Here is a 22,339-nt window from a genome sequence, read left to right on the forward strand (position 1 = left end):
AGTTGTCATTTGTTTCAGAGTTCTAGTACAAATTGAAAACTATATACAAAAACCACCTCAGGGTGGTGATTTCTTTCCACATAACACTCTAATGGAAAATAAGTGATTAAAAATATATATATATTATGGCAACATATGACTTTGAATACTAAGTTTGTGTGTAAGGGACTCCTCCTCATAGCTATTTAATATTGAAAAGTCATGGAAGATAGGTTGTTTCCAGAACAGTGCACAACAATTTTGCAGTCTAAGTGCACCAGTCACTCAGTTTCACCAATTGAGCCTTCCAGATTTTCAACCATAAAAAACAAGCAAAGTTTTCTATTAAACCGAGGGTTTCCATTGAAGCCTGCTACTACTAACCTGCCAAGCTTCAACAGGAGGCTAGATACAATATGACGAGTTCAGCCATAAATCAGATGTATGAGGGATAACATCTGAGAACTTCAAATTTTCAACATAATGAAAAGTCCCAGACTATAACATTAATACGGATGTGGTTAAAATAATGTTTTGATAGATGTGCTATCATTACATATCATTTATTCCTATGAATAACAATGCCTAAATGATTCTTTAAATCTTTCCACCACCAATATCACCACAGACCAACAACACCAGACACCTTGATTCAATGCTTTTTAGTTTAGTTTGGAGATACAGGGTGGAAACAGAACCTTCGGCCCACCGAGTCTGCGCCGACCAGCGATCATCCCGTACACTAACACATTAGGGACAATTTACAATTTTAGCAAAGTCAATTAATCTACAAACCTGTACGTTTTTGGAGTGTGGGAGGAAACTGGAGCACCCGGGGAAAATCCACACAGGTCACGGGGAGAACGTAAAAACTCCGTAGACAGCACCTGTAATCAGGATCGAACCCAGGTCTCTGGAGCTGCAAGGTAGCAACTCTACCGCTGTGTCACTACTACCCAATTTAGAACATTCTTTTCTAATATTCTGTTTAAAATGCCAACTGAGGAGACTATGAGGATAATATTCTCTTTAGCTTTTCAGAATTATATCAGTCGGATGTTTGGCTGATGGGCCCGTTTCTGTATGCATTTCTCAACTAAACGAAATGACTTTGCTCTCTGCACCCTTTACGAAAATAGTGAGTGTATGGAATGAGCTGCCAGAGGAGGTAGTTGAGGCTGCTACTATTGCAATATTTAAGAAAGGTTTAGACAGGTACATGGATAGGATAGGTTTAGAGGGATATGGGCCAAACGCAGGCAGGTGGGACTAGTGTAGATGGGGCATGTTGGGCGGTGTGGGCAAGTTGGGCCGAGGGGCCTGCGTCCACGTTATACGGCTCTCAACCACAAAGAAAATACCGTGTTATTTGTATTCCTACTCCATAAAAAGTACTTTTTCGACAACAAATATGATTCAGTGAGATAAACTGAAACTATCGGAGCTGAAACAGGGCTTCCCCTCTTCCATCATAGATGAGGCTCTTCCTAGGGCCTCTTCTACATCCCGCAGCTCCGCTCTTGCTCCCCCTCTCCCCACACGTAACAAGGACAGAATCTCCCTCATTCTCACCTTCCACCCCACCAGCCAGCGGATCCAACAAATCATCTGCCAACATTTCCATCACCTACAACGGGACCCCACCACTGGCCATATCTTCCCATCCCCTCCTCTTTCTGCGTTCCGCAGAGACCGTTCCCTCCTTAACTCCCTGGTCCACTCGTCCCTTCCTACCCAAACCACCCCACTTTCCCCTGCAACCGCACGAGTTGCAACACCTGTACCTTTACCTCCCTCCTCAACTCCATCCAAGGACCCAAACAGTCTTTCCAGGTGAGACAGAGGTTCACCTGCACCTCCTCCAACCTCATCTATTGCATCCGCTGCTCCAGATGTCAACTTATTTACATCGGCGAAACCAAACGCAGGCTCGGCGATCGCTTCGCTCAACACCTGCGCTCAGTCCGCGTTAACTAATCTGACCTCCCGGTGGCTGAGCACTTCAACTCCCCCTCCCATTCCCAGTCTGACCTTTGTCATGGGCCTCCTCCAGTGTCACAGTGAGTCCCACCGGAAATTGGAGGAACAGCACCTCATATTTCGCCCGGGCAGCTTGCAGCCCAGTGGTATGAACATTGACTTCTCCAACTTTAGGTAGTTCCTCTGTCCCTCTCTTCCCCTCCCCTTTCCCAGATCTCCCACTGTCTTCCTGTCTCCACCTATATCCTTCCTTTGTCCCGCCCCCCTGACATCAGTCTGAAGAAGGGTCTCGACCCGAAACCTCACCCATTCCTTCTCTCCTGAGATGCTGCCTGACCTGCTGAGTTACTCTAGCATTTTATGAATAAACTGAAACTATGACTCCTAACAGTGAAGCATGATGGTAAATGGTTCCATTAATTTTGGACACCCATATGAATTTCATTCTCACTTAAGTGAGATTAGATAGAAATTGCAACAAAGAAACGGGGTCTTTGGTTATCAGTTACCGTTAAAGTATTCATCATAAGCACTGGCCCTAATTCCAAAACAAATTAAGGAAAACACACAAATGAGTCTTTTGCTTGTCCAGTTCATATATGGAAGATAGATACAAAATGCAGGAGTAACTCAGCAGGTCATGCAGCATCTCCGGAGAGAAGATATAGGTGACGTTTCGGCTCGGAACCCTTCTTCAGACTGAAAGATAGAGGTGGGAAGGGTGTGGAAACTGGGGGCGGGAAAGGCCAGAACAAATCAGGGCCACTAACAGATGACCTCAGGAAGGGTGGAGTCCATAATGGCCCTTTGTTGGCTGGGGAAGATGTGCTAATGAGAGGAATACAAGGATGCAAACAGTGAAACTAGTAGGGTGGGGGTGGGAATGCAGGAGTTACTGGAAATTAGAGAAATCAACGTTCATACCGCTGGATTGTAAACTACCCAAGTCAAATATGAGGTGCTGTTCCTCCAATTTGCACATGGCCCTACGGACAGTGGAGGAGGCACAGGACAGGAAGGTCAGTATGGGAATGGGAAGGGGAGTTAAAATGTTTGACAACCGGGAGATCGCGTAGGCCATGGCAGACGGAGTGTAACTGTTATATATGTACTATATCTTCACTTGTATATGTTATATTTGTAAAAGTATACATATATCATTTACCTAAGTCCAGAAATTGAATGCGTAGTTTGGAAAAAGCCAATGGTTAGGGATTTGAAACAACACCAGAAAACCATGAAGTAATTCAGATAACCAGAACTCCAGCATCTCCACCATTGGCACGATTATGATTACTAATTCTATATAAATACCCTGCCAAATGGACAAAGCAATGCATTTTCTACGAGCCATACATCTTGCCTCCTGCATCTGACAGAATCTCAGATTTTGCATTGGCATCTTTATGATATAAACTGTGCCAAGATCTTTCAGATTATACTATTCTACTGAAGCGAAAATGTGTGTATTTATCATCAATGCAATGCAACATCAATAGCAATCAAAATGCAGAGTACAACTGCAGATGAACAACGTAAAAGGATGATCTTTGGTATATATTTTTCACGTCTTTCATTAGTACATCTAGAGTACGAGTACATCATTGCAGTGCGGTCTTGATCAGTTGGCCAGGTGGGCTGAGCAATGGTGGATGGAATTTAATACAGAGAAACGTGAGGTTGCAATTTGGGAAGTCCAACATGGGCAGGACCTACACCGTGAATGGTAGGACTCTGGGGAGTGTTGTAGAGTAAAGGGATCTTGGAATGCAGGTACATAGTTCCTTGAAAGTAGCGTTACAAGTAGATAGGGTGGTCAAAAATGCTTTTCAGCACATTGGCCTTCATCAGTCAGGGTATTGAGTAAAGAAGTTATGTTGCAGTTATATAAGACATTGGTGAGATCAAATTTAGAGTACTGTGTTCAGTTTTGGGCACCATGTCATAGGAAAGATGTCAAGCTGGAAAGGGTTAAAAGAAGATTTACGAGGATGTTGCCAGGACTGGAGGGCATGAGCTATAGGGAGAGATTGAGCAGGCTAGGACTCTATTCCTTGGAGCACAGGAGGATCTGGTCTGATAAAGGTGTACAAGATTATGAGAGGAATAGATTGGATAAATGCACAGAGACTCTTGCCCAGGGTAGGTGAATCGAGAACCAGAGGACATAGGTTTAAGGTGAAGGGGGGGGGGGGGATTAATAGGAACCCAACATTATTTTTTTTTACACAAAGGCTGATGGCTGTATGAAAAGAGCTGCCCGAGGAGGTAGTTGAGGCAGGCACCATCGCAAAGCGTAAGAAACATTTAAACAGGTACATGGAAAGGACCGGTTTCAAGAGATATGGGCCAAATGCAAGCAGGTGGGATTATTGTAGAAGGGACATGTTGGTCAGAGTGGGCAAGTTGGGCCAAAGGTCCTGTTTCCATGTTGTATATGACTCTATAGCTCTGTCTGAATACCCAATAGATTTCTGCTATATCAGCTGCGAGTTATCTGAAATCACTTCTTTACCACTAACAGAAACAAAATTACAACAAACCTGCACTGAGGCTTCCTGAGGGTTTAGTGGCTGATCCAAATCCAAATGAGGCGTTGCCTGAAGTATTACTTCCAAAGGCAGAAGTATTTCCAAATCCTACAAGAATAAGTACTACGCACTTAATATTCAGTGTGCTAGAAACATTATAATCGTACAAATTAAAATTCCAACACGCAACCAAATGGGAATAAATTTTGCTTCAAAATTCCATTAAAAATTGTAGCCAGAGCAAATAATAACAATATCCTTTCATCTTTTCATTCATGGATAGGAAAGGTTGAGAGGGATATGGGCCAAACGGGACTAGATTGAATGGGGCATCATTGTCGGCATGGATGAATTGGGCTAAAGGGTCCGTTTCATGCTGTATGATTCTATCCAGAATATTTCCCAGTAAAAAGAAAGCTTTAATAAGCTTCCTTGTAATCTCCTTGTACGTGACAAAATGTACAGCAAATCTGCTGCACCACATACGTACTAAAGAGTAGGCCAAAACTAACGAGGAACTTGATTGCCCAAGTGAAGTATTTGTCCCTTTGATAATTACTACATACACTGTATTGATACTAACAGAGAAAAGTGTGAATTTGAGAAAACAAAGCAATTCTGAACATGATTTTCTTTTAAAATAAAGTCATGAGAGCACTACAAAACAGGATTTCAACGTCAAATAATCATTTTCTTTTTAAATTTGCACTAAAATCTATTTTCCGCTCTTAATTTAGTATCATGTTGTCTGACAACATTAGTAAAGAAAAATACCCCCCCCCCTTCCCCAAGGTGAATATTTTTTTCTTAACACCGATTTGGATGGGCACACTGGGATTCTTTAGTAAAGCAAAGACTACACTATTGAATCCTTTAGAACTTCAATGGTATGAAGGCAGCAGGCATGTGAGCGAGGTAAAAAAAGAGGAAAAGAGCCGTGTGCTTGCTTGAGACGTACAGCGGGGGTCAAAAAAATAGGGTTTAAAAAAAAATGTACACAAAATTACCAGTTAAGCCTCTTTTAGTGCATTTCAAAGTAAAAACGCACATTACAAAATAATGTGAATATGTCTCTGCATACTACTAACAATTAGAAGAAAATTTGCACATTAATTGATAATCAGCCCAAAAAGGCGGTAATTGGCTTTCCTGCTGTTTTTTATATTTTAACCCCGTCTTAATTAATTTAGTTATATAATCTTGCACTTAAAAGCACTCTTCGCTCCAGGGCTTGCTGATTTATCCAGCCGGCCAAGGAAGTCGGCTATGGGGATAGATGTGCTGGCTCCAGCTGGGCTGGAGTTCCAGAGCCCCGGCCGCAGGTTGCAAATTCAACCCACCGATCGGCCATGGAACTCCCGATAAGGTAGAGATTGGCTGCCTTGCCCAGCTTAGGTGCCACATTTTCGGGAAGACTCCTAAGGCGCGGGGGATTTCTTGCGGAACCCCTAGCGATCTCTAGCGGAACCCTAGTGTTCATTACAAGTCTATACATAGTTTATTTTCTTTTTTTCGATCCGATTTCTCCGATTATTTGACAAAGTGAAAAATGCAGAAATCGTGCAAAAAGGAAAATGGATTTTAAAAACGCGGATATCTGTGGAAAATTCACATGCCTGAGGCAGTGAACAAGGAGACCAAAAATCACTCAGAAAATACAAATTTCTTTGAAAGAGATTTAATGCATATTAGGTTAATATTATGAAAGATTGCTCTCACAATCTTCATAAAAGATTGCCCAAACATTGGGCTTTCTCAGAGTAACAACGGCAATTACATTTTTGATTATAATCACCTGAATGCCTTAGGAAGACAAAATAAATTTTCATTGCCAAAAGCGAATAGATTGACAGGAACCATTGATAATTGTTACTCGAGGCACAAGAAGTACCAAGCAACAGAAAATAAAATTCTCCCCAAATTTAAAAAAAAGACACAAAGATCCAGACAGGCACAAATATCCATTAGTCTTATTTTAGTTTTGCATTGAAATAATGGAAATAATGTGCAGGTGGACTAGGTTTTTAATTTGTAGATTAACTAGTATTTTATCTGGTTAAAAAACCGAACAGATTCAGAATTGGAAGATTTCCCCTGTTTTGAAGGAGTGCCAACCCAAGTGGATTGTAGAAAACTATTATGACCATACAGAAACATTGGACACAAATAGATCATATAGTCCATTCCAACTCGTCCCACAAGGTAGCATGAATAAGATAATGGTCAAAATTAAAACTTCAGAATTTATGGTGCTGGCTTAAGTGCCGATAAGTACTTACGAGAGTAAGGACACCAAAAATGATTCCCCGCTAACAATCTAAAAGGATAATTTAGATTTATCTCGCTGACACCTCCATTCGTTTCTTAAACAATCCTGACAGTATCTACAGTCAATTAACTGTCAATGCCAAAATTAAATTTCAGAGATAATCCTAAGTAAAATAAACTAACTACACAAATTCACAACTGCTTTTGAGATTGGAAGATTCGAATCGCAAACTTAAAATAAGCTAGATTATACAGTAATAAGTCCATAAGTTACAGGAGCAGAATTAGGCCATTCAGCCCATCAAGTCTACTCCACCATTAAATCATGGCTGATCTATCTTTCCCTCTTAACCCCATTCTCCTCATAACCCCCGACACCCTTACTAATCAAGAATCTGTCAATCTCCACGTTAAAAACATCACTGACTTGGCCTCCAGTCTTCCATGGCAATAAATTCCACAGATTCACTACCCTCTGACTAAATAAATTCATCCTCATCTCCTTTCTGAAGGCACATCCTTTTATTCTGAGGTATGGCCTCTGGTCATAGGCTCTCCCACTAGTGGAAATATCCTCTCTACATCCACTGTATCCAGGCCATTCACTATTCGTAATGTAGCATAACAGCCTAGTGTTAAATAGCAGTTACTTTCCTATTCATAACTCGTCCCATGAAATGAAAAAATAAACAAGGATCAACTTGTATCGTCAGAGGTATTTTGTATTGTGGTGTTAATTGACAACATGACGTCAGGCAACGATTTGGAAGGTGTTGCAGGGTCTGTGAGACGCAGTCGAGCAACAAAGATAATTTGCCCGAGGAATCAAAAAACTGTAAATGCTGGAAATCTAAAATTAAAGTAACTATCAGAAAATGCTGGATCATACAGCTAACAGGCCTGATAAAAGGTCAATGACTTGCAAACATTAAATGTTCTTCCCTTACCATTTCCAGCAAAAACTTTGTTAAAAATTATTTTTATTTGAATATCCAAGCAAACAAAAACTACAGTAATTTTACACAATGAGAAATAATTTTTCCAAAATAAATTTCGATCCTGACTACGGGTGCTGCACTGTAAGGAGTTTGTACGTTCTCCCCGTGACCTGCGTGGGTTTTCTCCGAGATCTTCGGTTTCCTCCCACACTCCAAAGACGTACAGGTATGTAGGTTAATTGGCTGGGTAAATGTAAAAAAATGTAAAAATTGTCCCTAGTGGGTGTAGGATAGTGTTAATGTACGGGGATCGCTGGGCGGCACGGAATTGGAGGGCCGAAAAGGCCTGTTTCCGGCTGTATATATATGATATGATGATGAAAACTCTGAGTGAAGTCTAGTTGAATACCTATTGTGGTGTGGACACCCAGTTCCACTAAATTACCCATTCATCTCCGCTCCTTTTAGAAATAGCATTATCACTCCACGGAGATTTATTGATAACATTGTATCGGGCATGGAATTGGAGATCAGCCAGAATCTGGACAATAAGTCTACTGCACAGCAGTCAATGTAGGAACAAGGAACTGCAGCTGCCAGTTTACCACAAAAAAAAAAGACAAAGTCCTGGACTAACTCTGCGGGTCAGGCAACATCTCTGCACAGTCAATTTAATCAGCTCTGAATGAAAGTTCTTTTCACATTTGCTGCCAAACAGCATTCACTGAGACGGGCGCGCACAGTGGCGCAGCTGGTAGAGCTGCTGTCTCACAGCGCCAGAGACACAGATTCGATCCTGACCTCAGGTGCTGTGTGTGGAGTTTACATGTTCTTCCCAAGACTACATGGGTTTCCTCTGGGTGTTCCGGTTTCCTCCCATATCCCAAAGACGTGCAGGTTTGTTGGTTGATTGGCCTCTTTACATTGCCCCTAGTGTGTCGGGATGGACGAGAAAGTGGGACAACATAGCACCAGCGTGAACGGGTGATCGATGTTGGCACGGACTTGGTAGGTCAATGAGCCCATCTCTAAACTAAACTAAAATTGATAACAAGACTATCACTGTTTGTCATTGTTATAGCAGGGAACTGAATAAATCTTCTGGGATACAGATATGCATCGTTGACTGCAGAAATTCCTGTCAGTGAAAATTGAAATAGAACACAAAATGTCTTTCCAGAGAAGAGGAAAAACTACAGCAACCTCTCCCCGGGAAGGCAAGGTTATTTATCCAGGAAAATGAAATGATAATTACATACAAATTGCCAATCTGTTATCATTCGTAGTAGTGTGGTCACCAACTAGACTGAGAAGGAATTCTGTCTGTCTAAAGTATAGTTATTGTATGCAGTTTTCAATAAAATGCAGTTTACCACTAATATTCACAACTATTTTACAAATTAAAAATTTAATTGTTTAATGATTTGAATTAAGCAATCTGAAATATAATTTGGAAATTCAAATGATCAACTTTGCAATTAAGGGCTTCTTAATTAAAAGTAGCGTGTAAATTAGTAGTTGGGCAACTAGGAACATTTCTTAAAATATTCTGACACATTTTACAGTTACCAAACTTAAGGTAAGGAATCTTGAATTAGCAGTTTAATTCTCCATTTCCTAGACTAATGCATGACAACAAATGAGGCCCAGTTTAATTAATCTGATATGAGCAATATTTAATACCAGTTTGCAAATAGTTTGTGTGCCTACAGGTAGCTCTCGACTCTGAGTAATTTGCTGCTGAAATGATAGAAACACTCAATATTTGCCTTCGTTATAGTATCAAAATGATAAAAAAAAGTTCTGGGATACAGATAAGGAAGGGTGATTGCAGAAATATCGATGTTTCTGTCACTATAAGAAACTGCTTTGAAACCATAAGCAACCAGTGATCTGATGAGAACTTTGGGTATGTCTGAACTATTCCGTCTACAAAGTACCCTAAAAATGCGGTGCTTTGTTGCGTCAATGAAACTGAGCTTTTAAATAACATGCCACTCTCTAATTACTGTGCGGGTGCTTAGAAACTTCTCTAGCCCCCAAAGAAATCACCATATATATGTGCACCTGTCAGCAGTGAAGTATTGCAGAATATATTGTATTTTAATATAATAAAAGTTTAACTACCTCTTAAATCATAGGAGCAGAATTCGGCCATTCAACCCATTGAGTCTAGTCCACCATTCAAATCATAGCTGTTCTATTTTTCCCTTTCAACCCTATTCTCCCGTCTTCTCCCCATAACCTTTGACACCCTTACCAATCAAGAATCTATCAAACTCTGTTTTAAAAATACCCAATGATTTAGCCACTGCTGTCTGTGGCAGTGAATTCCACAGATTCACCACTCTCTGACTAAAAAACTCCTCATCTCCATTCTAGAGGTACGTCCTTTTATTTTGAGGCTGTGCCCTCTGGTCCTAGACTCTCTTACTACTAGAAACATCCTCTCCACATCCACTCTATCTAGGTCTTTCATTATTTGGTAGGTTTCAATGAATCCCTTCTCATCCTTCTAAACTCCACCGAGGCGTCAAATGCTTCCCACACGTTAACCCAATCATTTCCCGGATGCAACACTGAGCTTCCAAGATTGTTCCAATGAAATCCGAGGATGATGAAAAACACCTTGGTTTTCCATCATGTTACAACCTTCTACTTAATGTTGTGTTCAGTAATTTCAGACAATGGTTCAGTTATTTCCGTGTACCTTGCTTCCAGATTTATCTCCAATTATTATTTCCCTTTGTCGAATCTGCATCCCTTTTGTTATTTAATTTCCCAACTATCCAAGGCCTTTTCCTTTCGTTCTTTCTTCCGTTTATTTTTTAAAAGTTGTTTTTATTCTATATTTTTTCCGTTCCTAATCAAAGATCATCAACCTGGAAAATCCACACTGCCTGATCTGCTTGTTTTTCCAGCATTTTCTTTTATTTCTGATTTCCAGCATTCACAGTGTTTAGCTATCATTACATTATGTGAGATGTTCTAACAAAGATAGAGTGAAGCTTTGTTAATGCGACACGCTAGGGACATTGATGGTGCTGGAGCAGCAGATTTTCTGACAATCAGTTATTGTTCTACTAAGATACTAACACGTATATATTTCACTTTTTATTTTAAGGTGTACACAGACGAATAACAAATTTTCCACTGATCCTGGCAAATTTAAAGTGAGTGCAGGAACCAAAGAGTGGTTGGGAAACACAAAAAACTCAACTGGCATGCCAGATGCTGAACTATTGGGATTTCTGAATAGTTTCACAGTATCAGATTTTGCTGCAAATAGCATACAAAAAAGGTAGATATATACTCTAGATACATAAGCAATCAAAAAGTGTTAATGCGCAAAGCAGTTATTGTGCGTGCACAAACATTTGTCATCTTTGAGATGCTGACAGAAATACTGCACATTTCTATTGTTTTTATATTTTTTTATGTCAGAGCTAGTAGGATGATGGGAGAGGTGATGGTAGAAGCTTGAGGGAGATAGCGAAAGAGAGGGTTGGTGGTGAAAAGGGCACAAAAAAAATAAATAATGTCAAATCACCTTGGAAACTGGGTAAAGTACAAAAAAAATACACTAGTTTTTGTAAATTGAGACAACAGAATTCGTGTTCACATATAACATTTTATTTGGCTGAAGGCAGCACAGATTTTTATTAATGTATGGAAGTTAAAGAGGAGAAACTACCAGGTAAGTTTGGCAATAACATCAAAAATAATTTGTACGGTTAAGTTGTTTAAAAAGTGATTGCATCCAAATTCTAGATTTAGATTGAAGAGAGCATGTCATTTGATACTTTTTTTAATGGTTGAATCAATATTATGACAACTCGCTAATCACAAATGCAAATTTTGCTTACAGTAGGAAAGTAGTTAAAGATATGAAACAGAACATGCAAGGAAATTTTGATTACGGAATGGGATTGCAATTATTTTTCGACTTATTTTAAAGTCACTTTAACAGACCCAATGCATTTGAAAACTATTTCTAAAGCTGTAAAATGAAAACCTGGAGATTATAAAAACGTTTTTTTAATAAAATTGTACCTCCAAGTGTTGTAGAACCTAAGCCAGTTGACTGCAAGCCAGCGCCAATACCTGAGACGAACGGTACTCCAAAGTTAACTCCCAAAGCTGGCTGTGATCCTGATACAGAAATAATTAAGAAAAAAAAGACAAAAATTTCCATTACACTTAGAAATAGTTTTCAGCATATATTTTATAAAATGACTCTCCAGTACGAGAATGTTATTTCTGCCCCTCTTAAAATAATGGGCAAAGTCTTCAAATGTATGTGGTTCAAGCTTAAACTGATCCAAAACAAATTAGAATCTAGAACAAATATTTAAAAACAAAAATAGACTAATCCATTTCTATGCTACTTCAGTTTTTAACTTTTTTTTGCCAATTTATCTACTCAGTAGTCATTGGGGAAACAAAATAAATCCGAAGCAAATCATACTTAATCTTCTCCTAGTTACTTTGGTGGCTTATTTTGTTTTACGCTTTAATCGTGGTCACACTAAAGTCCCTTTATATTCAGCATAGTGACATGTCCCAAATGTTCTTTTTAAAAGTAAGCAAATTGCCTCAGTTTTAGATTTAAACTTTACATGCGCATTGCACTCAAGTATGAGTCAATTGAGCAATAATTAAAGAACAAAAATACATAAGAAGACAATAAGATCTTTCACATCTCAATTTATTGTTTAGTTTTTGAAACAACTCAATTACATATCAGCACAACAATAAATTTTTCATTTTTGTTAATTCATAACTGCTATATTCTTGCTTTTAGTGCACTACAGTTTGATATTAGGCAACTTTTTAAATAAACGGAGGGAATATTCAGGTTCTAAAGGCAGTTACAACCAGAAGTGAATTTCTATGCGTGCGCAGTTTGAAAAAGGCACCACTGAATTTACACTTCAAATGTAGGTTTAACACATCCACACTTTCAGTTCAAACACACTACTTATTTTGCCCTGTGCAATGGTAGAACATATTGCTTTTGGTAGTCTGATGTTCTAGAAGAGTTAATTGTCAAAAGGGAATGTGGAAGGTGCAGAGAAGCAAAGAATTATAATTATGCCAAAGAAATGCCGGAAAACATCAAACTATGGATCAAATCCTGAAGTGACCGTCCAATCTTAGGCACCTACGTTGGGCTCATTTCAAAACTGTCCACAATTCTTGCACAACTACAGGCAAACTTAAAAAACGAAATATGCTACCAATACAGAAACAAGGCAGGCTAGCATATGTTATTTCAAAATTTGCAAAACTAGTTGGAACATTTATGAAAAGATGGTTTAAGTAGAAAAATTGATCATTTCCATTATTCAAAAAATCAGCCCACATAAGCCAAGTAATTGACACTGTCTTCCTTTATCATAGATATCAAAGAACAATGAAGAGACAGATACATAGATGACTATAACATGAGTTTTACAGATAATGCAGTATTATATAATATATAGTTTACAAAGACTGATTTCATAACCAAACTAGTGTTGTAACCTAGTGTCTGTAAAGAAGGCAACTGCGGCACTGCGCATTTGTGTACACTGAAAGACTTCATGTAGGTGTTTGGAATATTACAATACTGGGAAGTAGTAATAATTTTTGGCAATTGATTTCAGTGGAACAATTCTATTGCTGCTCTTTCAGAAAGCAAACAGAAAAATCGTTTTATACTCATAAAATACAGCACATGAAAAATGCACAGACTTACCTGCACTTTTTTCTAGCAGCCCCAGTTTGTAAATATCTTACAAATTTTAATTTACTTAAATGTTAACACTGCTATTAATTTTGGTTAATAATAACAAATACACTGTTCTTCCTTCTTCAAGTTTGTTTACACATATTTTTTTACTTTTAACGTTGTAACTGAACCAGTTACACTGGTTGTGAGGGAGGAGGGAAGAGGCGAGCCATCAATAAATATTCACTGTACAAAACGGAAATGTTTTGTGGCTGAGATTAGTAAATAAGACGCGCATTTTAAATGCTGCTTTTGGATATGTTAAATAGAATACTATGGAGTAAGAATAAAAAATTCCAAAGTTCTAACACTGATTTCCTACTCCTTTACCACCTATTGTAAACAATTTACTTTGTGTCAAATTCCATTTTTTTAAAAATTGATCACATATTGTAGAACTTTCTTAATGTAAACTTTATTGTTACACCTTCATAAAAAATATCAAGATGCTTTCATTCACTATATTTGCTTATCTCCGTAAAACTTCAATTATGAAAGAGAATTTCTACCCCAGGCATCCTATCTTAATTTGGAATAGCAATCATGATGAAAAACTACCATTGAGGGGTATTTTATGCAATGACATTTTTAAAATTTCCCATCAATTTAGTCAACAACTTGCACAATAGAAGATGGGCAAATGATCTGTTACGTATTGTAACAAACTATCAAAGGTGTTAGGGGAGTTGTGAAAACAGATGACTTGGATTGTTTGAGTTTAGTTTTAGATTTAAGCACAAAAACAGGCCCTTCAACCTACTGAGTCCACTCCGACCATCAATCATCCGTTCACACTAGTTCTATGTTTTCCCACTTTTGCATCCACTCCCTACACACTTGGGATATTTTACCTACAAACCTGCACGTCATTGGGATGTGGGAGGAAACCAGAGCACCCAGATAAAAACCACGTGGTCACAGGGAGAATGTATAAACTCCACACAGACAGTACCCGAGGTCAGAATCGGTCCCAGCTCTCTGGTGCTGTAAGGCAGCAACTTTACCTTCTTAAATTATATTCTTGTAGAAAAACTGACCACTCTCACTGATCAACGGTTATCTCAGATTGGGAATGTGCCAGACATGGACTTTAGCATAAAGCAATTTCTTCCAGCTTATTTTATTATATCAATGTATTATACAATACTGTTTTCCATGATTAAGTGAAGAAAAAAAACCTCATTGTAAAATAGATATGGTATCTGTATCATCCTTCAGTAGTTATTATTATCTGTAGGTTAATCAAAGCAATATCTCACCCAGAACAATTTTAGCGCTATGTGCATCTGTAATTCACCCATGTACCTCATACCTTGTTTAAATTTTAACATTTTGTTTTGAACAAAATAACATCAATCTTAACAAATATTTTACATTCTCTGCAAATTATCATCAGAATTTAGTGATTCAACAACATTCAAAGCCTCACAAGGTCACTTCTAACTAGAGTCTTAGTCACCTTCATTATAGTATAAAAAGTCACTTCACATTTTCTAAATTACCAATTTTAAGAAATTAAGTATTTTACAGCTTTAAGATTATTGCTTTGTATATCCTGCATTACCATAAATTAGTAGTTTTTTTTATAAGTAGATATCAGTAATTTAGAAAACTTTAAAAAAGTGACAAAATAAGGTACAAGAAAGTCTTGGGTCTTGGGTGCTTTCTAATACAGCAGTAAGACTACTGAGATGTGTTCAGGAAGACAAAAGAAGAGAAATATGTATAATACTAGAAAGTTTCTATCGTATAACCAACGTAACCAGATATTTGTCTCAGCTCTATTCATCTATAACTTGAAGACATTCAGACCTGTAGCAGGCTGTTGCTGCTGTGTTAATGTTGCAGCCATGGCAACTGCCGCTGCATTTGGTATGCTGAAGGGAGTTGGCCCAGTTGTGACACGTGGAGTATTTTGCCACTTCTTAGTTTCAGTGCGCCTCGCTTCAAAGACATCAGTGGCGTCGCCAAAGTATGTCTTACGGTAGCCAAGATACTGCTCTCTTAGAATCTGAAAATAAATGTCAAAGTTCATTATGTAGAATGGCAATCAATATTAAGACTAAATAAGTAAAAAGCTTGTTTGAAACAACATTTAGTGCATTATGAACATTGTTAAATACAGCATTATGAGAATTGTTAAATACATTTAGAGTGAAAATAGCATTTTGTGCAATGTTTATTAAAATAGATAAATACATTTAGCATGAAAACAGCATTTAGTGCACCATTTATGCAAACTGTTAAATACCTTTAATCCATGGGGAAGGTAACTCGCTTAATCATCAGTTGTAAGCATACACAGACAACCATTTTCTCCATCACTTTTGCATCCACGTTAAAAATGTTGCTCCGTTAGAATTCAACAATTGTTTTTAATCTGTGCAAATTTTGTACAAACTAGATAATGTAATCAACTTAACAGTCCAAGGTATTTATTTACAAAATGCTGGAGTAACTCAGCAGGTCAGGCAGCATCTCAGGAGAGAAGGAATGGTGACGTTTCGGGTTGAGACCCTTCTTCAGACTGATGTCAGGGGGGCGGGACAAAGGAAGGATATAGGTGGAGACAGGAAGATAGAGGGAGATCTGGGAAGGAGGAGGGGAAGAGAGGGACAGAGGAACTATCTAAAGTTGGAGAAGTCGATGTTCATACCACTGGGCTGCAAGCTGCCCAGGCGAAATATGAGGTGCTGTTCCTCCAATTTCCGGTGGGCCTCACTATGGCACTGGAGGAGGCCCATGACAGAAAGGTCAGACTGGGAATGGGAGTTGAAATGCTCGGCCACCGGGAGATCGCGCAAGTGTTGAGCGAAACGACCGCCGAGCCTGCGCTTGGTTTCGCCGATGTAAATAAGTTGACATCTAGAGCAGCAGATGCAATAGATGAGGTTGGAGGAGGTGCAGGTGAACCTTTGTCTCACCTGGAAAGACTGTTTGGGTCCTTGGATGGAGTTGATGGGGAGGTAAAGGGACAGGTGTTGCATCTCGTGTGGTTGCAGGGGAAAGTGCCCGGGGATGGGGTGGTTTGGGTAGGAAGGGACGAGTGGACCAGGGAGTTACGGAGGGAATGGTCTCTGCGGAACACAGAGAGGGGAGGGGATGGGAAGATATGGCCAGTGGTGGGGTCCCGTTGTAGGTGACGGAAATGTTGGCGGATGATTTGTTGGATCCGCTGGCTGGTGGGGTGAAAGGTGAGAACGAGGGGGATTCTGTCCTTGTTGCGAGTGGGGGGAGGGGGAGCAAGAGCGGAGGTGCGGGATGCAGAAGAGACCCTAGTGAGAGTCTCATCTATAATGGAAGAGGGGAAGCCCTGTTTCCTGAAGAATGAGGACATCTCTGATGCCCTAGTGTGAAACACCTCACCCCGGGCGCAGATGCGGCGTAGATGGAGGAATTGGGAGTAGGGGATAGACTTTTTGCAGGGGACCGGGTGGGAAGAAGTGTAGTCCAGATAGCTGTGCGAGTCAGTGGGTTTATAGTAAATGTCCGTCACTAGTCTGTCTCCTGTGATGGAGATGGTGAGGTCCAGAAACGGGAGGGAGATGTCAGAGATAGTCCAGGTATATTTAAGGGCAGGATTGGAAGTGAAGTGTATGAAGTCAGTGAGTTCTGCATGGGTACAAGAGGTAGCACCAATGCAGTCGTCGATATAGCGGAGGTAGAGTTCGGGGATGGGGCCAGTGTACGCCCGGAACGGGGATTGTTCGACGTACCCGACAAAGAGGCAGGCGTAGCTAGGGCCCATGCGAGTGTCCATAGCTACGCCTCTGGTTTGGAGGAAGTGGGAGGAGTCAAAGGAGAAGTTGTTAAGGGTAAGAACCAACTCTGCTAGGCGGAGGAGAGTGTTGGTAGATGGGGATTGGCTGGTTCTACGGTCGAGGATGAAACGGAGGGCTTCGAGACCATCCTTGTGGGGGATGGAAATGTAGAGTGACTGGACATCCATGGTAAAGATGAGGGAGTGGGGGCCTGGGAACCGGAAGTTATCGAGGAGATGGAGAGCATGTGAGGTGTCTTGGACATAGGTGGGGAGGGATTTAACCAGGGAGGGATAGGATGGAGTCGAGGTAGGTGGAAATAAGTTCGGTGGGATAAGAACAGATAAGGTTCTGTGCAAAGGTTCACCTGCACCTCCTACCCAAACAGTCCTTCCAGGTGAGACAAAGGTTCACCTGCACCTCCTCACCCAAAGAGTCTTTCCAGGTGAGACAAAGGTTCACCTGCACCTCCTCCTACCCAAACAGTCTTTCCAGGTGAGACAAAGGTTCACCTGCACCTCCTTACCCAAACAGTCTTTCCAGGTGAGACAAAAGTTCACCTGCACCTCCTCCAACCTCATCTATTGCATCCGCTGCTCTAGATGTCAACTTATTTACATCGGCGAAACCAAGGGCAGGCTCGGCGATAGCTTCGCTCAACACCTGCGCTCGGTCCGCGTTGGCCAAACTGATCTCCCGGTGGCCGAGCACTTCAACTCCCCCTCCCATTCCCAGTCTGACCTTTCTGTCATGGGCCTCCTCCAGTACCATAGTGAGGCCCACCGGAAATTGGAGGAACAGCACCTCATATTTCGCCTGGGCAGCTTGCAGCCCAGTGGTATGAACATCGACTTCTCCAACTTTAGATAGTTCCTCTGTCCCTCTCTTCCCCTCCTTCTTCCCAGATCTCCCTCTATCTTCCTGTGTCCACCTATATCCTTCCTTTGTCCCGCCCCCCTGACATCAGTCTGAAGAAGGGTCTCAACCCGAAACGTCACCCATTCCTTCTCTCCTGAGATGCTGCCTGACCTGCTGAGTTACTCCAGCATTTTGTGAATAAATACCTTCGATTTGTACCAGCATCTGCAGTTATTTTCTTAACTTAACAGTCCAAATCAGTTAGAGGTCTAATGGTGATAAAAGAGTCTGCAGATGCTGGAATCTTAAAACAAAACACAAGGTGCTGGAGGAACTCAGCAGCTCAGGCAGCGTATGGGGAGGGAACAGATAAGCAACGTTTGGGTCTGGACTTTTCTTTAGTATCCGTCTGAAGGTCACCTGTCCATTCCCTCCCCAGATGCTGCCTGACCCGTTGAGTTCCTCCAGCACTGTGCTTTGCTCAGTTTGAGGTATGTCGATGTTCTCTTTGTATCAATGTTTGAGTGCTTAATTTCACCCCTCCTCCACTTACACTGGTAATGGATCATGGTCAAATATATCCTTCTCATTCCATATGGATTAATACACTAACTGTAGGTAGTTGAGATAATTTAACAATCAATTGTTTCTAAAATATCCTTATACAGGTCCACCACCAATTTTCCAGCACCCCTGGCTCAAGAGCCTTTCCGGATTATCCATTTTGCCGGGCCAACAGAGGTCACGACCTCCAAGAGGAGGTAAACGGCACTGGAACAGTCCGCCTAGGCCGCCGAGATACCAACTCGCAAAGTCAGCCTCATAAGTCGGCTATGGGAACTGATTTGCTGGCTCCAGCCGGGCCAGAGTTCCAGAGCCCCAGCCGTAGATGGCAAATTTGACACGACAATTCTGTGACAGAAGTCCGGATGAGGTCGAGATCGTCCGCCTCACCTTGGCGCTTGGGCCTTTATCCAGATTAAAGGGCGGGGGGGGGAGGAGAAACCATCAGTTGTTGGAAAATCGATGTTGGACCTGTATCTGAAACAAATTTCAGAAAATGTACAGGAAACCTGAGGATTTACTGTTCATCTGTAAATAGACTCCAAGTCTTTGGAATAGAAAGGGAGAGGAGCCAAGTCGCAGTTGCCTTTTCTTTCGAGATTGTATTTGTCATGCAACTTTCAACGGTATCAAATTGGCAACATACTGATTTTTACTATACTGAACATGAAAGACAACTTTTGATTTATCAAAGGAAAGGATTTTTAGATTATAAGGAAATACTAGATGTTACCTTTGCACTTTCATGTATTGATTGAAGTTGAGCAGCCAGAGCTACAAACGTCTGGTATACTTTCTGCATTGCAAGAGACAGGTCTGTAGAAATGACAATAATGATCAATAACAAAAATAATCTCTGTTGTCTAATGTTTTTTAGTTTAGTTTGGAGAGACAGCCTGGAAGCAGGCTCTTTGGCCCACTGAGTCCATGCCGACATTGTGATCACACTAGTTCAATGTTATCTTATTTTCTTGTCCACTCCCATTTTAGGGGCAATTTATAGAGGCCAATTAACCTACAAATTAACATGGCTTTGGGATGTGGGATGAAGGTGGATATAGGGAGTACAGATTCAGCATGATCTCACAGAATGGCAGTACCAATTCAAGGAACCAAGTAAACTGCAGTTACTCACCAAAGATACCTTTCAAACCCATGACATTATACATCCGACCAAGAAGGCCAGCATACAAATGAAAATGTCACCGTATTAAGGTCTCTATCCCTTCCTTCTGCCTCCACAAATCAAACAACATCCAGAGTTAGCCATAGTCACAGAGCTGCACAGTACAGAAACAAGCCCTTTGGCCCACTTTGTCAATGTTAACCAAGTTGGCATACTGGGCTAGTCCCATTTGCCAGCATTCAGCCCATAAACCCTTCCCAGTCCAAATTTATTTTAAAAGCCGTAATTATATCCGCAAGAAATGTAGACGTTCAAGGTGGATATTAAGGTAGGGGTGGTCAATAATTGCCCACATCGCATAAATAAAACCTTATTACCCCCCCTCCCCAGTATCCACCCATCACTTGCCAAGCTTTGCACCTCTTTTCCAGCTTTCTCCCACTAGTACAATCAGTCTGAAGAAGGGCCCCGACTCGAGACATCACTTCTCAATATCCTTCAGAGATGCTGCCTGACCCGCTAAGTTACTCCTGCACTTTGATTTGACCTCATTCAGTTCCCTGGTAGCCCATACGGCAAGACAAAGCCATACAGCATGGAAACAGTCCCATCTACACTGGTCTCACTCACCTGCCTGCATTTGGCCCATATCCCTGTAAACCGGTCCTATCCCTGTACTTGTCTAAATGTTTGTTAATAATTGCAATAGTCCCTATCTCAACTACCTCCTCCAGCAGCTCATTTGATACACCCACCATCCTTGATACACCCACCATCCTCAGTACACCATTGAACATACGATGCAATGTATCCACCCACCTTAAACCTATGTCCTCTGGTTCTCGATTCCTCTACTCTGGGCAAGAGACTGTGCTACTACCGGATCTATTCCTCTCATGATTTCGATGGAATCATAAAATCAGAAAAATGTATTCAAGCTTTTTATCGGAAGGACAAACCTTGTGGAGTCATGTGAGAGCTGTTACCCTGCGCAGCAAGGTGATTTTCCAGTTCCTCTATCTGCTGTCGATACTGCTGTAACTGAACCTCAAATTGTTCCACCAGCTGCCTGAAATAGCTGTCAAATACAAGTTGGAATAGCTGAGAACAATAGTCAATATTCATCACAGCGTACAAATATAATTTTCATAACAGGTACAGTGGCGCAGTTGGTAGAGCTGCTGCCTTACAGCATCAGAGACCTGGGTTCAATCCCGAATTTAGGTCCTGTTTGTCTGGTGTTTGCACATTCTCCCTGGAACCATGTGGGTTTCCTCCGGGTGCTCTGGTTTCCTTAGTTTGGTTTAGTTTATTAGTGTCAAGTGTACCGAGACACAGTGAAAAAGATTTTGTAGCGTACTATCCAGTCAAAAAAACTATACATGATTACAATCAAGCTGTCCACAGTGTACAGATAATGGACAAAGGGTACAACATTCAGATAATCAGATAGAGTCTGATTAAAGATAGTTCAAAGGTCTCCAATAGGGTAAATGGGAGGTCTGGACCCTATTTTAGCTGTTTCCTCCCACACCCCAAAAGACACGTGGGTTTTGTAGGTTAATTGGCATACATTTCCATCACATGTACTGACCTCCCCACCACTGAAAGGATCTATGAGGCGCTTTCTCAAAAAGGCAGCCAGCCCCATCAAGGATCAACACCACCCTGGCCATGCTCTCATTTCACTCCTGCCATTGGGAAGAGTCTGAAAACTGTAACATCCAGGATCAGGAACAGCTTCTTCCCAACAACCATCAGGCTATTGAACGCTATGAACTCCAAACTACAAACTGCTTGGGATGCACTTGGGACTTTGTTTTATTTTTGCACAATATTGATTTTTTAATTGAACTTTTCCTTGTTCGTTATATTATCTATTTAGTACTGCGTTTACAAACCTGTTATGCTGCTGCTGCACGCAAGAACTTCATTGTTCTGTTTTGTGACATCTGACAATAAAATACTCTCGACTCTCTTTATCCCACAATCCAAGTTCTTTGTAAATTTGAATAACTACAAAAACGGGGTTCTTTTCAGTACACCATTGAACATGCTATGCAATGTATCCACCCATGAGCTCTCACTTTCTGCCACTCTAACGAGGTTAATAATTAGTCTTCAATCCCATGAATATCAACTAAAGGTTTCCCATTATGGACCTTTTCAAATGGCCTCTAGAAGTTCATATAATTAACATTCATAAACATTTCTCTGTCAATGGTCCTAGATCAGCAAAGTGTACAGAAATAGTCCACTGAGACCCCAAGTATGAGGCGCCCAGCTTTGGTGCCATTTTCAAAGTGCAGCACATGCTCAAGGTCTTATGAGCGGCTCCCGATCTGGGCGAGCCCCAGGCTGCCGCGGGCCTCCAGCCATCGCCTTCCTTGGACGTCTGTATCATCCAGTGAACCGACATCAGTCTCCTCACCCATCCACCTTTGTGCCTTGGGGGCGCCTATGGCAGCCGACCTTGAGGACACAGGAGGACAGACCCCGGTTCTCTCTCCTAAAGGCCTTGCTCCTCGCGTCTGACATCCCTTCTCTTCAGGTTCCCATCT

At 41.0% G+C, this 22,339-nt stretch overlaps 1 protein-coding gene across 4 annotated transcripts in view; it reads right to left on the reverse strand.

The window, feature by feature from the left end:
- Positions 1–22,339, reverse strand: part of nup58 (nucleoporin 58) — a 67,538-nt gene that overhangs the window by 23,227 nt on the left and 21,972 nt on the right. For 3 of the 4 annotated variants that reach the window (XR_013547471.1, XM_078402414.1, XM_078402413.1), the window contains exons 11-15: positions 20,738–20,856; positions 19,386–19,468; positions 15,282–15,480; positions 11,750–11,848; positions 4,503–4,598 (exon numbers count right to left, since the gene is read on the reverse strand). Coding sequence is in view for 3 of the 4 variants with exons in the window: in XM_078402414.1 (XP_078258540.1) it covers positions 4,503–4,598; positions 11,750–11,848; positions 15,282–15,480; positions 19,386–19,468; positions 20,738–20,856 (596 nt within the window). In the remaining variant the exon portion in view is untranslated. The remainder of the gene's footprint in view (positions 1–4,502; positions 4,599–11,749; positions 11,849–15,281; positions 15,481–19,385; positions 19,469–20,737; positions 20,857–22,339) is intronic. The other variant, XM_078402415.1, reaches the window with a different exon arrangement.

Source organism: Rhinoraja longicauda, chromosome 7 (assembly GCF_053455715.1).
Source record: "Rhinoraja longicauda isolate Sanriku21f chromosome 7, sRhiLon1.1, whole genome shotgun sequence".
NCBI lineage: Eukaryota > Metazoa > Chordata > Chondrichthyes > Rajiformes > Arhynchobatidae > Rhinoraja > Rhinoraja longicauda.